This window comes from Miniopterus schreibersii, assembly GCF_964146895.1.
Source record: "Miniopterus schreibersii genome assembly, chromosome: 15".
NCBI lineage: Eukaryota > Metazoa > Chordata > Mammalia > Chiroptera > Miniopteridae > Miniopterus > Miniopterus schreibersii.
The window spans coordinates 24,386,706-24,403,816 of record NC_138115.1 but is presented as its reverse complement, the minus strand read 5'-3'; the positions used below and the strand labels follow the sequence as shown (position 1 = coordinate 24,403,816).

General features: G+C 44.5%; 1 protein-coding gene across 4 annotated transcripts in view; it reads right to left on the bottom strand.

Moving 5' to 3' along the window:
* XPC (XPC complex subunit, DNA damage recognition and repair factor) overlaps positions 1-17,111 on the bottom strand; it is a 33,488-nt gene that overhangs the window by 5,384 nt on the left and 10,993 nt on the right. Inside the window, exons 5-16 of one of the 4 annotated variants that reach the window (XR_014000444.1) lie at positions 16,841-16,925; positions 14,739-14,896; positions 14,116-14,236; positions 11,856-11,945; positions 9,798-10,670; positions 8,221-8,381; positions 6,753-6,834; positions 3,938-4,072; positions 3,759-3,858; positions 3,034-3,223; positions 2,430-2,519; positions 387-1,382 (exon numbers count right to left, since the gene is read on the bottom strand). Coding sequence is in view for 2 of the 4 variants with exons in the window: in XM_081160685.1 (XP_081016811.1) it covers positions 1,176-1,382; positions 2,430-2,519; positions 3,034-3,127; positions 3,689-3,858; positions 3,938-4,072; positions 6,753-6,834; positions 8,221-8,381; positions 9,798-10,670; positions 11,856-11,945; positions 14,116-14,236; positions 14,739-14,896; positions 16,841-16,925 (2,266 nt within the window). In the remaining 2 variants the exon portion in view is untranslated. Of the gene's footprint in view, positions 1-386; positions 1,383-2,429; positions 2,520-3,033; positions 3,224-3,688; positions 3,859-3,937; positions 4,073-6,752; positions 6,835-8,220; positions 8,382-9,797; positions 10,671-11,855; positions 11,946-14,115; positions 14,237-14,738; positions 14,897-16,840; positions 16,926-17,111 lie in introns of those variants that run through there. The other 3 variants (XR_014000445.1, XM_081160685.1, XM_081160684.1) reach the window with 3 other exon arrangements.

Below are 17,111 nucleotides of genomic sequence, written 5' to 3'. Positions count from 1 at the left end.
TGCTAGACTGAATTCTCAGAAAAGTCTCTTACCTCTAGGAAAGGAAGGGCTCTGGTGCAGGAAGTGTGAGGCCCTGCAGTTTCCATGGCAACCCCAGTTTGTTTCTCAACAAGAGCCTTCCCACCAGGCTTTTGTGCATATGAGTCATATCTCAAGAGTTTTGTTTGTTTCCCTTGGATAAAACTGATTCAAATTTTTAATGGCTCCTGTCAAAGATGAAATACCTCCTCCTTGCTTAAACATAGAAAAAAATCCATGTTTGTAATAAGTTCCCAGCCTACATGAAAACAAAACCTTATCTTTAATGTAGTCTTGAGATGTGTACAAATCACGGCTATTGTGTTTTCTTAGCTGATGTAAAATCTGAAAGAAAATGTAGACCTTAGTCTTTTTAGATAAATGCTTTATTTTTTTTCTCAAAATCTTATTTCTCCTACATATCTACAGTGCATAGAGCTTTATAAAATTTATCCAGTAATGAATAAATTCTAGTTTAACACTGATCCACTTTTACTAATACTTTTTTCATTCTGAGTTCGTATTTTTCCTTTTTGTTCTTCCTGATTTTGGCTTTTTATTCTAGTCTTCTGCTATCATGAAACGTAACTTTGACAAGTGGATCTGAACAATACCACAATCTGAGATGACCTGTGCTCCCCATACTACAGAGGCATTAGGCAGTATTAGTAAACCTGATGGAGGGAAAGTGAGTGGCCTGCAGAGAGAGGATCCGAAGTTTGCAGAAGGCAAGAGGGCCAGTGTCTGACAGAGGAAGAACCTGCTTGGAAGAAAGGAATGGTGCATTCCTAATGCACCACCATCTGAAAACTTCCCAGTGGTTTCTATTAAAAAAACGGATTCATGTTTCCAAAGATGGGAAGAACCAGGTCGAGGAGCAGGAGGGTCTCCAGGGAAGGGTTCCATAGCTCAAGGCATAGGGTGTGGGAGCAAAAAGCTTTGAAGGCCCTACCCTGAGTGAATCTGACAAGGACTGGGGACAGACCAGACCTGCGGCACCACCTCAACTTGACCCTTCTGTCCCCTGGATCCTTGTCCACAGTGCATGCTGCTTGTTTGCCTTCTCAGTGGAGACACCACTGCCTCAGGGCCTGGCCATCCCCTGCAGCAGGTGTCAAGCCCGTGGGGCAGACGGTATGATGAAGTGGCTGCTCACATCACAACCTCTCAAATGGGAACAGGTGGGAAGCCGCTGCCTTTTCCCTTTTGGTTTTCTTAGAGCACTTCGGCTTCTGTTCTTCAGCCTCTCGGTTTTGGGGCCAGGAAGCGGCCAGTATCCTGGCCGCTTCTGCTTGAGAGCTGGTTCCTTCCTCTTCATCAGAAGAGAGTCCACCGCCTGCTGCGTGGGGAGCTACTGCCTCACTCTGGAGAGGTGTGGGCAGTGCAGGGAAACAGGACACAGGTCAGTGACCAGATAGATGTGTGGAAGCACCACCATGAGGCAGTGAAGGTCCTAGCAACAGCCTGCCTGGAGCTGTGTGGCTCTGGGAGGACAACGGTGCTGCATGGGGTTGGGGGAGAACTAAGGTCTGTCTTCCTGTGTCTTCCTCAGACTGGGGACTCATCCAAGCAGGTGCTGGTAACTTACGAGCTGAGGGAACACCCAGATGTCTAGGCATGTACAATCAAGGAGTGTACAATTAAATCTAGGAGATCACTATTAAATGGTGCTTTGCATGTATTCATTTCTGAACAAAAGTGCCCAGTGCTCTGAAGAGGCACTCCCGAGCCTGGGCTGGCTGAGGCGGGGAGCTGGATGCACAGGGTGAAAGCACAGTGCTAGGAAGGAACCAGTCAGACATGAAGCCAGGAGAAGGGGTCACTGGAGGGATTTGAGGGAGCGACATGACAAGATGACAAGACTATTTTTTGAAGGCAAATAGGCAGCACGGGTGGTAGGAGATGTGTGGTCCTAGCTGCTCCCAGAGCATGTTTCTGCTGTCTCTGACCCAGTACTGATCACACCACCTAACTGTCTGGGGCCTGCATGTCAAATCTGCACCTGTGCCCACAGGATGGCCTGCCACATGGCAGGTGCTGCAAGAATATTCCTGTCCCGAGGGATGATCACAGGCACTGGGCCAAGAATAGTGGATCAAACACAGAAATACAGAACTCTCGTTCTGTATGGGTTTAGCACCAGAGCAGGAACTTCCTCCCTTGTGCAAGATGGGCAGAAAAGGGGACATTGGGGCAGGGCTGGCGGACCATAAGAGGCAGCTGAGGCTGACTCTAGGGACACCTTTCCCAATAAGGTAAGGGCACAGGGCCTGGGAGACACAGGTCTGTGACATCAAAACTTAAAGCTGATCGATCTAGGACTTGATGTCCAGGCAGAATGGTGGCCAGTGATTTCTGATTCCCCCCTCTCCACCCCAGGCTTGTCTTCTTTACAAAGGACCCACACTGACCTTGGCCCCGTAGCGAAGCTTCAGCCTCTCCCTGATGAGCAGTCCTTTAACCAGCAGCTTCCAATTCCCTAGAGCCCGCTTCTCCCTTTTCTGCAGCAAAAAAACGAAACAGGCATAAAATGTTGAGTACTGCCATTTTCAGGAAAAGTATCATTATGGATACACACACACACATTTTAGATTAAAAGTTTACCAAGTCTCAGCTTTAAAATTGGAGTGATTTATAAAAGGCATGAAAGGCATCAAAAACAAAAGCCTCTTTTTTATTGTTTCCAACTCTAAAGTTTTTAGGGGGGGAGGTTCTCCAGACCTGGACCATAGGCAATTCCTTTTAACAGAGGCAGGTGTCAGCAGCAGGGCAGTTGTCCCTGGAGCTGGCATCCAGGCAGATAGTGGATTCTGAGGTGTAGACAGGACCGTTTTTTCCAGTGCTGGCCTCCTAGAGTGCCCTCGTGGAGTCAGAGCCAGAAAGAGCTTCAGAGTGCACAGACTCTCCTTTTACAGTTGCTGCGAGTGAGGCACCTGCAGCTGTGCACTTGCTTCCCTGCCCCTGTGCTTTCCCACCTCAGGCCCCGCCCACGCCAGCCCCGGGCAGGCTGCTCACCTCCTTCTCCTTCTTTTCAATGAGGGCCTGCTCGTTTTCCCAGGCGGCCAGGAGCGTGTCTTTGTATTCCTCACAGACTATGTACCCGTCAGTTCTGTGGGGGTGTAACATGGGTGGTCTTTCTTGAGCCTTATTCCTGCTCTGGCCTCTCCTCCTCCCGTTGTGGAGGACAGCAGGCTGCTCCTAAGCACTGAAGGATTTCCTGGGTCAGCCGGTCCACAATCCTGGCCATAGCTGCTAACAGATACCACTCATGCAGGAGGAAGGCCTGTGGACGCTGGCACTTCTTCCCCAGGCCCTGCCTAAGAGCTGGGATGAGAGCCCTTGCCAGCCCCCACTGCATGCAGGACAGGTCACCAACCAAGAAGGATGCTGACCCCATTAGGTCACCTGTGACTACCCTCAGGAAGCAGTGTTTTAATCTAATATTGTTAGAATACTGGCATCACTGCTTCTGGATGGAAGCCATAGTAGAAGTGTCAAAGTGTAAAAGTAAAGGGTAAAGTGTTAAGGCTGATTTGCAATTTCAGAGTAAAACCTGGAAAATAAGAGCCACTGGGCCTCTACCTCCATCAACCCCTCATCAATTTCCCACCCACTTCACTGTGACCTCTCTGCTCCTCCTTCCAGCTTCTATGGAAGGCCCCTCACGCACACGGGATGGGAGTATCCATTATGGAAATCGAAGCCGATGATGGCGGGGACACAGTCGATGCCTAGCTTACGCGCCACACGGTTCAGGTTGGGCAGATTCAGCTGGACACAGCCAACAGGCATCATGCTGGGCAGGAAGAGGTACACGTTCCCAAATTCATTCCGGGGGACCTGCAGGGGTGGCATGCCAGGTCTGGCCAACTGCAGAATGAAGCAGCCTGGTCCTGACCCCACTGAGCACTGCCCTTACCTTGCCATCCACAGCCACAGGTGGCTGGTACTCCTCTGTCTGCCACCTGCCAAACAGGCCCAGGTCATTTTGGTCCTGCAGCTGGGGTTCAGCAAGGCGGGCTCTCCGTGCCCGGTTGGAATAGCCTTTCACCATCTACACCAGAGGGAACAGCCAGTTTACAACAAGGGCTACCACTTCCTGAGTGCTTACTGTATAGCAGGCCCTGTGCACAGTGCTTTGCACCTGTTACAAAACAAACAACAAACAAACCTGAGTTGGGTGTGCTTTTTATCCCCTTTATGACTTACTAGTACTATTACCACTAGCACCACCTGCTAACATCTATAGATTGCTCACCGTCCCAGGCACTGTTCTCAGTGATCTATATGTATTTAATATTTTCAGACCATGGATGACCGTGGCTAACTGAAAGAGCAGAAAGCAAAATCACAGATAAGGGGGGATTACTATACTTTGTTCTAGACTTTCATCACCAAAAGGGAAATTGGAACCCAAAATGATGTCACTTAAGAGCCCATGGCTGGGTGAGTGACAGGGACAGGATTTAACCCCAGAAAACTGTGCCACCTACCCTAGAGAGCACTGACAGTTGGGGACCCCGAGCACACCAAAACTTCCACTGGTGAGTGAGGGGGTAAAAGGAGTGGAGAACTGGCAAGGAAAAGGTTGTGTAACTTCTACAAGGAATGGCGGCTCAGGCGTAGGCTCCTGGGCCTGAGTTGCCTGTGGTGCAGGGGTTGGCAAACCTTTCTGTAAAGGGTCACATACAGCCTCTGTTGCATATTCTTTATTTCTCTCTTTTTACAATCCATAAAAAAAATGTAAAAGCCATTCTGAGACTAAGGGTCCCACCAAAACAGGACCCAGGCTGGATGTGACCTGCGAGCTGTAGACTGCCAACTGCTGTTCTAGTGACCATTTCTGCTGTGGTCTCTGGGCACACCACCTCTGTCACCCCTGTGGGGCTGACGGTCCTTTTTATCCAATGCTGTTAAGTAAAGATCCAATGAGCATGTACTATAGACCCCACTGTGACACCAGTCGTTAGGACCAGAGAAAGGGAAGTTTTTGTTCTTAAGGAGCACAAGCTCCTCTGGGGAGACAGAGAAGACTACAATTTAGTGTGAAGAGTATAAGGTAGAATGGGGCCCAGAGGGAGGACCCCTTGCCCAGTACGGAGGAGGAAGAGTTTAAGCCAAGTTGCTCAGAACAGGCCCCACCTCAGCTGAGTCTGAGAGGGCAAAAGAGGGAGTGGTCAAGCGAAAAGGGCTGGGTAGAATGGTGTTTGGGACCATGAGTACCTGGGGACTGCGGAAGTCATCTGCTACGTAGGAGGAAATGTGGCTGGAGAAGAGGCAGGCACCAGAGTACCACAGGTTTTGTGCCACATGAAAGACATGCAACTCTAGGTGGGGTGAGGGTGGGCTATCCAGAAGGTGTCACATGCAACTCTGTGTTTCAGATCTCATGACAGCGATATTGAAAATGAACTGAAGGGCTGAAGGTAGCTGTGATCCAAGCAAGAGAAGAGTTAGAGCTGGGACAGTCGGTTTCAGAACAAAAGGAGGACTTGAGATTTGGGATTATGCTAGAACTGTGCTAATATGATAGCCATTGGACATTTGAAATGTGGCTAGTGGCAACTGAAATATACTGAAAGTAAAACACTAAATTTAAAAGCCTTAGAAAAAAATGTAAAATATCTCGTTAACATTCTAAAATATTACATGTTGAGGTGACAATTATTTCAAATACATTTGAAAATATTTAAGTATGTTAAAATTCTACCTGTTTCTTAAGTTTTTAATGTGGCTACTAAAAAATTTAAATTTGTGGCTCACCTTACATATCAGTCAGACAGTGCCATACCAGAACGAAGAGACTGGTTATTTGATAAGGAGCATAAAAGAAAGGTGAGGGTGCTCCAGGTCCAAGCAGGCAGCATAATGCACTCAAGCCTGCTTTTGGCAGTGACCCACTCCTAACCCTTGCAGCCCCTTCCCACCAAACTGAGGCCTCTCCACTCCCTGCTGAGCTCCCCAGAGTCTCACAACCCAAAGGGCTCCTCTTGGGATCTGATAAAAAAGAACAAATGTGTCTCTATGACCGGCCACTGTCCTCGCCTGGTTTAACAGGGCTATGTGTCCTGTGACAAGCCTTTGTGGTACTGTACTGAATCCGTATTTCTTGTGGGGAGCTGACCTGGCTTAGTGCAACAACATAATGGAAAAGAGATAACACAATCTAGTAGAGGCAGGGCCTGGGATTGCTGTCTGGGCACTGCCACTTTCCTAACTGTAAGGCCTTGGACAAGTAATTTCTCAAGTTTCCGTTTTCTCATATATAAAATGGGCATCATAATGCTAACTCCTATGGTTGTTGAGACTCAGTAGAGAATACATACATGCAAAATACATGGTAAGTTACCAAGTGGAAGGACACTGATAACTGGTGAATGCGTCTACATAAAGCAGGGCTTTGTCCTCTTAGGACAACTCAGTAACACAGTTCCAATCTACATAGCCTTTGAGCACACACCAGGAGTTTGAGGGCTGCTTTTTGCCTTAGATTTCTTGCATGCTCTGGAAGATCCATCTCCTACAAAGTCCTCAGTCCTCATTAAAGTTAGACAGCATTTAAATGCTTTCTCCTTCTCTAATCCTTCTCAAGGTAGAAAAGTCAGACCTGGGCTCCTATCCTGGACATGTATTTGGCAGCACTTAGTCCCCACTCCTCTGCCCTCAGCTGTTCCACTCGGCCTTGTCCCTGAGCCTCCTTGCAGCTCTCAGGGCGCCCACCCAGCACTGGTTACCTTGTAGGGCACTTCTCCAAGCCTCACCACTCTTCCTTGTTTCAGCCATGTGTCCCTGGAGTGCAAGGTATGCACGCAATCCCTACCAGAGCCAAAGGGGGAGACAAAGGAAAAACTCAGTTAGTTCACAACCTGTCTGATGAAGTACATTATGGAGAGGAACCCTGAGAACCCAGGTGCTCATATGACCTTCCGGAAGGAAGAGCGCAGCCTGTGATACTCTTCTCAGGCTCTGCTCCTGAGAGAACCAGGGGACATGCCTCAGACGAACAGTGAACTTGGACATCCTGTCTTGGTGGGTGTATGAGTTCCACTTACAAAACCTAAGCTAAACAGAGTTACTGCATCTGTCTTAGGCTTCATGCAGTACCCTCACCTCTCCTCCCACAATGAGAGTCCCTTTGCAGCCTGTAGGGGGACAGGAAAAGTCACAGCAACGAAGGCACATTTCCTCACCAAAAAAAAGACTACGTGGAAATTATAACTATGTTAATAAATTACCATGGAATTGAGACTCATGAGCAAGGAATGGTCAAATAATTCCTGATTATGGGGAGAGATCCTCTATCTTCACTCTCCTTCCAGAGCTAAGAGCTATACCCCAGCCTTGCAATTCTTTCCAACAGAGACCCTGAACAGAGGTCCAGGTGACTCCCTGCAGGACTGACATGAAGGAAGCAGTCCTCAGTCAGAGGACTCAAACCATCTACTTGTGAGTCTCTAAATTTCCTTTTTCCCTTTCTTTTCCCATTTCTTAAGACTATCCTCTATTTTTTGGTCTTGTATTTCAATGTTTAAAAAAAAAAAAAAAAAAAATCACATCTTTTGTTTTCTTTCTACTGCTATTTCTTAGAAGTTCTGCTTTTATTTTTTCTTCACTTTAAATTTATATTACTAAAATTTTTTCAGCTTTAATTTTGTATATATTTTATTTATTTTCTACTCTTATTCCCTTCACTCCTTCTTCGGTAATTTCTTTTTACTGTGGGTAAAATACACACAACGTAAAATTTATCATCATGATCATTTTTAAGTGTGCAGTTCAGTAGCATTAAGTACATTCACAAGGTTGTGCAATACCATCACCACTATCCATCTCCAGAACTTTTTCATCTTCCAAATTGAAACTGTACCCATTAAAATATCCAATCACTAACTTTCATTACCAAATCCTTTTTCTTTTTGTATGTCTTTAACTTATATTTGAGGGGTGTGTTTATACTGCCCTAAACAAACCTTCCTTGTTCTACTTTTTATTGTTCCCCTATAACTTTTCCCCTCCTGTTTATCTTTTATTCCTTATTGTTTTAATTTCCAAGCTTTAATCTCTTCTACACATCCCCCCAACACAAGAGCACACTTACACTTATAAAGCTCATCCTGTTTGACAACTGAGAGAAATGACATTACCAGCCCCTTGTCCCAGAAGAAGGTTGATAATCCCAGGCCACCAGGTAGCCTCACATACCTGGAGTAGACAGCTTCTCCGCGACAATACCCAATGATCGTGGCTGTCTCAGGATAGATGGCCTCGTATTTCAGGAGATGCCTCTTCAGGGCGTACAGAGGGTGGTTCTTGTATGTGCCAATGACAGTGGGCAAAGGCTGGTCCAGGTGCTTTGCCTGAAACTGCAAAGGTCAGAGAGACAATGTTGAGCATGTGGTTTAGAAGGGGAAGTGAGGTTTGATGTGGACAATCCTCAGACCGACTTGTTTAAATAACAAACAATGGAGCAGAGGGTTCATGGGCACCAATGACTATAACATTGTCTTCGTAGCTCTGGTGTTAAGTAGGTTTCAGATAAATCAAAAGCTATGAAGAATCAAGTAATTCTGTGGCTCGTGGCAACTTTGCAAAGTCATCTAACCTATTCCTCAGCCAGTCGTAGCAGATGGGTGCCCACTCTATTCAGGAGCTTCAAGGAACAGAAAGCTTTCTTCAGGAAAGAGGTCTTATCTCAACGTGAAGTCACTATTCCGCAACGTGGGTCTCCTTAACTGCTCACAGGAAACCAGAATGAGTTGTTCATACCCTGAGACTTTATTTTTAGTCTACCATAATACATACATGTTCTTTTAGCACTTCTTTAAGGAATCTGATTTCTCAGTGGACAATTCCACTGCTGTAATTCACATCCTATTCACCAAGGTTTCCTAAGCTATCCCTTAGTTGTTCTTGAAAACCTCTCAATATATAGTGAGGACGGGCAATGTAGTGTTGCCAGTAGGAGAGACCCTCCACATGGTTAGCTTCCAGTACATACTTGAGTAGGCTAGTCACAATACCATCTACACAGTTCCCATCTCCTCTGCAGTTTTCAGTAAAACGAATGAGGAATACCCCCAGAGGAAACTCTCAGTGCAGGATGAACTGCACTGAAACAGAGAATGCTAAATAAACCCATGCTTCACCCATCTTAGGAATTGGGAATAATTCTTTGGCAAATCTGGGCATGTTCCTGCTGAGCTCTATCCAACACAACTGCTGTGCACAAGCAGCTCAGGCTCTCCTCCTAAAACCAAGTGATATGCTATGGTCTCTTTAAGTTTAGAAGTCAACTTCCCAGTGTGCCTTCTCAATAGACTGAAGGTATTTCCTCATCTTGAGTTAATTTGTTCCCAGGAGGTGAGTGTTCTAGATCTGTGGAGGGTAGTTTGTGTATGTGCTGGTGTGAGTGTGTACAACTGGGAGGATGGAGGGCAATCATATTAATGAGCTTTTCCTTCTTTTACTCAGCATGACATATGACTTGCAAAAATTATTTTAAAGCTCCAAAATTTATAACTGGGCAATAACTAGAAGTATATAGGCTTCAAAGCCAAATAGACCTGGGTTCAAATACCAAGTCAGTTAATCTCTTGGATCCTAAATTCTTAACTGGTAAAATTAAGGCAATAATCATCCCAGCTTTATAGTGTTGTGACAACTAATGATAAACACAAAAAATACCCAACTCAGGGCTGGGGACACATAAAGTGCTCAAATATGGAAATAATTTTAATAGCTCAACTAGGTCTTTGAGCCCATGGCAGCTGAGGCCTTACCTCCGAGTCTTCTTTCTTCTCCCTTTCCACCAGTGGGCTCTGGTAGGGTCTCAGGGTTTCAGCCCACCACTTGGCATCAACCCGGCACTTGCGGGTCGCTGTCATCCAGGCTGGGTCATACCTCTGGGTGACATCCCGGACCCAGCCATCATTGTCAATGCCCACAACGTAGGTCATGGGCTTGGTGGCATATCTGTAACATGTCAGAGCCTGGCCCACCACACCATGCACACAGTCCACGCACACCCATTTTTCCTCCCGTTCACAGAACACCTCTAGCCACTGGTCCGTGCCAGCTGCTTTCCCTCTTTCTGTCCCCTCACCATCATTGGACATTTTCTTGCCTCTCTTACTCATACTGCTTGAAGAGCTTGTGGATGCTGCTGGAGAGCCAGGGTGCTTAGGGTAGCTTCCACATTGGGTCTTAGAGCCACTTTTGGACCCTGCTTTTGTCCTCTGAGGGGCCAGGGCCCTCCTCTGCCTCCGAGGGCCAGGCTCAGAATCCTCATCAGACGAATGTTGGGCTTCCCCACTGGAGAACTCAAAGTCAGAGCCACTGTTGGCCTTGTCACTCCCACTCTCCTCTTTGTAACACACCCTGGAGGCCACCCGTCGCCGCCGGCCACACAACCGTCTCGGGGTCCCCTCCCGCTGTTCCTCCCCACCGGAGGGGGGCTCTCTGTGTTTCTTCCTGAGAGGAGCTGCCTTGCTCTTCCTCTCTGCGGCACCTGGGCTGCTGGGGCCCTTGGAAGAAGTGCTCTCTTTTCTGGTTCCTCTGCTGGTCTTTGGTTTGGTTTGGTTTTCTGACGCTTGGCTGGAAGTTTCTGAGGAGCCTGCAGGACCATCTGTGGATTTCTCTTTAGGTTTCTTTCCCTTAAATAGAATAGAAATTTTGCTTTTTCTATTTTGCTGATAAGATAGAGACCCTGTAATCTAACAGGGCGACACCACTGGCTAGAGAACCAGCATACACAAGATGTCCCCAGCTCAAACAGTGATCACTGGCTATCCTTTTGGGTAGTTGGGAAGTATTCGCTAAAATCTACAGCATCTTAGATAAGGTCACAATGTAATTCTCTTCACTCTGAAGTGTAACACAAGGAAAAGAGCACAGGATGTAGAAACAGACAAACCTGGGTTCAAAGCTGTTTCTCATGTTATGTGAGTTAGGTAAACTATGTAACCTCCCAGCCTCAGTTTCCTCGGCAACAATAATACCCACCTTGCGCATTATGCATTTTGAAAACAAATACTAATAGACTTAACGAAATTAAGGTATTAAGAATATAGAAACTGCCCCACCAGTGTGGCTCAGCAGTTGAGCATCAACCTATGATGCAGGAGATAGCGGTTTGATTCCCTGTCAGGCCACATGCCCGGGTTGTGGGCTCGACCCCCAGTGGGGGAAAGTGCAGGATGCAGTCAATCAATGATTTTCTCTCATCATTGATGTTTCTATCTCTCTCTCCCTCTCCCTCTCTCTCTCTGAAATCAATAAAGACATTTAGAGGAAGAAAAAAAAAGAATATAGAAATTGGGAGCATTATCTCAATCTGTTGAGATTCTGCTTCCCAGCAATTGTTGACAGTTTGGCTAAATAAACTCACTAAAATTCTTCAAAAAAAAGAATACAGAAATTAGTAAAATCAATTTCTGGACCGTCAAGTATCAGACAATGCCAACACCCCAGTGAGTATAGTGTTCAGCCTCTTTCTCAGATGACTGCAGAATTGAGAGTCCTTCACCCATTATCACTCTATACTACTGATGAGGACAGGTACCACTGTACTGTTTTATAGAACAGAAACTAAAGCACCAAGGAGCCAAGACCTCTCAAAGGCCTTTTGCACACACAAAGATCAGGTTGCTAGATAACCCAGTTGTGTGTCCAATCTTGCCAGCACAGGTTATATATGTGCAAGGCAGGCTCAAAGGAACCCATGCTCTATGAATACCGATCCTTAAAAACAGTCTAATGACCAATTTTTTAAAAGTCTGATAATTTCCCACTTCTTCCTGACCAACTACCCTTCTCTCTGGAAGCCCTAAGAACCTCACCTTGGCTGCTGATAACTTCAGAGGAATTGGCTGTAGAGACAATACCAGTCGGGTTGGGAGCTGCAGGGCCCGGAGAATCAGTAAAAATATCTATAATGAAAAAGGATAACACATTTATCCTAATAAAAGAATTAAGGGATTAATTAAATGCTGTTGTGGTGGTACTTATTTGTAACAAAGAAAAGTTAGAAATAACCAAGCTGTCTAACCATAGGAGTCTGGAACCCTCGACACTTAAAAACGATGCTGCAGAGCTCTATCTTTGTAGAAAAATGGGAAAATGTTCACCACATATTAAAGAAAAAGAGAAGTTTGTTTTAAAATATATAATGTTAATTTTTGTAAGAAAAAATTGTATACAAATATAAAGATTTCCAAAATGTATATTTAGAAAAGGACCCATATATTGGATTATAGCTGTTTACATACGGTTGTGTTTTTTTTAGTTTACCTTTCTGTAGTCAATGTGTTATATGTTTGTGATTAAAATAAAATAATAAAATGACATATTACTTTGAGAAAAAAATATAGAAAACACCATTATCATCAGATGACCAAAGTCTATGCCCTGTATTCCATTTTCCTCACAATGAATCTTTCAACTAGAAGCTGCAGTTCTAAACATTCTGTTAACTTGTAAGGATGGGAAGTGACTCCAGGAAATTAATCTCCAAAACAGTACCAGTGATAAAGCTCCTGAGAGCAAGATCTTCCTACACAGATCTTAGGTTCCTCATGAATTACTATAATACCCTAGTGAGAAAGCCAGAGGTGAAAATGAGAAACAGGAAGGCAAGTTTTCTGTGAAAAGCCATGTTATATTGAAAAAAATAATTATTTTTGCCTTGTTTCATCTGGAGTTAAAAATGGGGGAAACATCAAAGAAACCCAAATTGAAGGACATACTACAAAACTCCTAAGCAATACTCTTCAAAAACATCAAGGTAATGAAAGATGAGGGAAGACTGAGAAACTGTGACAAACTGGAACAGACTAAGGACATATGATGACTAAATGCCACATAGTCTCTTGGGTTGGATTCTGGAATAGAAGAGGCATTAGTGGAAAACCTTGAAAAGTCCAAATAATATTGATAGTTTAGTTGACAACACATTATTAATTGGTATATTTATCACTGTGCCAATAGTAATTCCTTAGTTTCTTAGTGCACAGCACAGCACAGGAACACAGATGTAAGTGTCTGGGTAACTGAGTACTCATTGGAGTATTCAACTAGCTGAATGACTTCTCTAAACCTAGATTTCTTCATCTATAGTAATCCCTGCCTTGTCTTCCTCACAGGATTATAAATAAGATCACATATGTGACAGTACTCTGCAAGCAATCCAGTGCTACACAAATATACATGGTCAGTACCTTTAATAAGTAATCTGTCAATACATGTTAACAATGGAAAAAAATTAAGTTACAAAGCCGTACAAATTCCTATATTAAAAATTAGATAACCAGAAGAAATGGACAAATCCTAAAAATAGAGAAATTGCCAAAACTGACTCAAGGAAAAATAGAAAATCTGAATACATCTTTAACAAGAAACTGAAACTTAGCTTCGAAAGATACAAAAAGTCTGGTCTCTTTCTCTGAACAAACAGGGAATCTGAGGCTCAGACACAAGTCTGTGTATTCACAGGAATCTTCCAAGGATAAAACCATGTATCTATCTCTATTTTTGTTTTATTCAGACAGAGCCTTACCTAAGGGCATTTTCAAGTGTTTGATAAAGCCTCTCTACACATAAGAGCTCTTCACCAGGACTCCTTTTGGTAGACATAACTCTCCTCACTGCATGGCTGCCTGCCGATGCCATCACCCAAATAGGAAGGCATGGAAACACTTTCTTAAGGATTTTAGCAGCCAATTTGAAACAACATTTCCTTGGAACTTCTGAACACAATTTCTGAATAGTTAATGGAAACAATTCTAGAGCACTTGACCAAAAATTCAGTGCTTTAACACACTAGGACACCAAATAATAGAAAGACACCAAATAATAGGACACCAAATAATAGAAAGGCCTTCAACTCACACACTGATCCCAACCCTGATTCCAATGTATGCCAACTGAGTGACCCTAAGAAAGTTACTTAGCCTCTTTGAGCTTCAGTATCTATTATTTATTTTATGAAGACTGCATAAGGAAATATATGTAAAACACCTGGAGTAGTATTTGGCACATGACTGCTATCATCATTTGCTAACAGTACTAATAAAAATAGTACTGCCAGGAAGAATCACTTACATGGACCAATTCTTCATCATCTCGTGCAGAGTAAATCGCAAATCTCCTTTCCAACGTAGTCTGTAGGCCATCTCGCTCACTGATTGAAAGCTCAGAGTTAACTGTAAATGTTCCAATGAACCTGCAGAAAAGCCAGGTATTCCTTGGTGTGAAAGGTCAGAGCAAAGAGGACCTCTGTTCCTTTATAGCCAAGAAAATCAGAAGGGGGAGTCTGGGAAGGAAATTGTGTCCACCTGCCTTTGTTCTACTCTTCCTACCCTGTTTGGCTAATTCCTACTCATCACTGAAGACCCACTTCAGACTTTACCTCTTTCAGCAGCCTTCCCAGACTCCCCACCTGAGGTAAGTGCCCTGATTCTCTGTGCCCGCAGTGCCCAGCACACCGCTTCCAGAGCAATGGTTACACTACTCTAATTACCTGGGGGTGTATTTGTCACCCCGACCAACCTGGGAGCTCTTCCAGGATAGAGATCATGCCTGATATTTCTATCTTCAATGCTGTACCCACTGTGTGGCATACAAGATCACCTCAGGGGATATCTGTGGAAGTGACCCGCACCCAACCTCTAAGAGAGACACAAATCCTACACTAAGGTGGTACAACACAGGCGAGAGGGCCATACCATTTCATCAGGTTTGACAGGTAGCAGATATCCACATCTTGAGGAGGCACTTTGGTAAAGCGAGTTGGGATGATGGAGAGGCTAATAGCCTGAAGATCGGGCTGGTTGCAGATGCTATTTCGATAGAAGCCATTTGCTAACAGGCACAGAAGGTGAACCTGGAAAGAAAGAGAAAAAGGAAGACATGGAAAGAAAGCTAAACACTAGAGGGATTTTTGCTACCAAATTAAAAGACATTTTGTGGGCAGGAAATATTTGTTGCCATTTTTTTAAAAAAAAATTTTTTTTTTATTGACTTCAGAGACAGAGGAAGGGAAAAGAGGAGAGGGAGGGAGGGAAGGGGGGAGAGAGAGAGGGAGCAGTAGAGGGAGAGAGAGAGAGAAACATCGATGCTAGAGAGAAACGATTGGCTGCCTCCCAAATGCACCCCGACCAGCGATCGAACCCGCAACCTGGGCATGTGCCTCAACAGGTAATCAAACCGGTGACCTTTTGGTGCACGGGAAAACAATCAACTGAGCCACACAAGCCAGGGCACGTTGTCATTTCTAAATACAAAAAAGTAAAAATACTAATCTTGAAGCTTCAAAACACAACTTATTTTCTTCTAAGCATCCTTGTCTTTTATATACTGAAGGAACTATGGATGAAATGCTACAATGTCTGGGGTTTGCTCAGGAGGGTCAAGAGGAAAAATGAGTGGGAGGAAAGAATCGCAAGACTGCTCATGGGCCAGTAACTGTCAAAGCTGGAGGATAGCACAGAGCTCACTGCATTGCTATGTGTGCATGAATCCAACCTCCTCCACTTCAGACCCCACACCTGTCCCACATCTGACCTCCAGCCCCACCCTTCCTCAACCTACTGAAATGGTCATGTGACTATCTTCCCAAACCCACCCTTCCTCAACCTACTGAAATGATCATGTGACTATCTTCCCAAACTCACCTTTCCTCAACCTACTGAAATGATCATGTGACTATCTTCCCCTTCTCTCACACACAGCTTTGTATCATTTTCACTTCAAAATCGGTTTTCCTTCCTTTACACTTATAGCCTATTTCAATCAATGGCACTGCCCTTTCCCCCTCACTTAAGCTTCAAATCTTGGTGTCTTTCATTCATCTCTAACACTAAGAGGTAAAAGAAACAGAGCTATCTCATGTACTCCCCCCCCATGGCTGCTGTGAGGTGGGCCTCACTCCAGTTCCTGTCTCATCTCCTCACTGTCTTTGCTGTGTGCACATTTTACCCCTAAATTTCTGTAGCTGTTCCATCCATGGCAGTGTCTCTTCCATCCATCCCATCACTACCTTCTCTGGCTGCTCACTGTGGATCAGAGGAAAAATCAAAATCCTCCTGTCCCTCACTCTCGTTTGGTTTCCAACACACATATACTCCAAGAGTATATGGGGGTAAACTGGTTGTCCCACCATTCCCTCCGTAACTTGGAGAACAGTTTGCCCAGACTCTGTCCTCTCCCGTCTTAACATGCTATCCTTTCTCCAAGACCCAACTCCAGTCCTTTCTCCTAAATAAAGCCTTCCTCAGCTACTCAAACCACAATGATCTCCTTCTTTCTTCTAAGTATTGAGCTTCACTGTTTTGAGGTCTTTCTTGTTCCATCTGTGACATCAGAAACCCCTTAATAGTAGGAAATAAGCTTTATACAAGTATCTTTCCCACAATGCCAAGAACCTTGCTAGGTTCATAACACATGTTCAAGAACTACCAGCTGAAGTAAAAAGCCAGCAACTTTAGCTGAAATCAGAAGTAATGTTACTAAACAGTGGAAAGAAGAGATGGAGGGTATCTGTCCTTTAGCCCCTGCTCCATGCCAGGCATTATGCTCTGTACTTTACATGTAAAGTATGCGTAATCCTCATAAATACCTTCTGAGGAAGACATTATTATTAACTCCTACTTCAAACATGAGGAAACAACCTCAGAGAGAATAAGAAACTTGCCAAGATCACATAGTGAGTAGGAGAGCCAGAAATGAGACCTAGGTTTCATAGACTGAGACCTCAAGTTCTTTTCGCCACAGCACTCTGCCCTGACAAACAGGAATACTGTCCTTTCCCTTTATTCCCTGCCCTTACCTTGTGTGTATCCTCATGGACTTCTTTATTGAAACGCTTCATCAGCCTCCGAAGAGCTGTCTCAAACTCCATTTGTATTTTTTCACTGCAATGTGTATTAAAAAAACTGAGTCATTCTGGGAAATTGAAACCTGACTCCATTCCCCCCAACCAATTTCTTTTCCTTATAATGGCATACAAATCACTTTCCTTGTTTTCTTGCACAAGGCTGTGCTATTCAAATAAATTTTTAAAAAGCTACCTATTTTCTGTTCATTCTCACCTATAAATC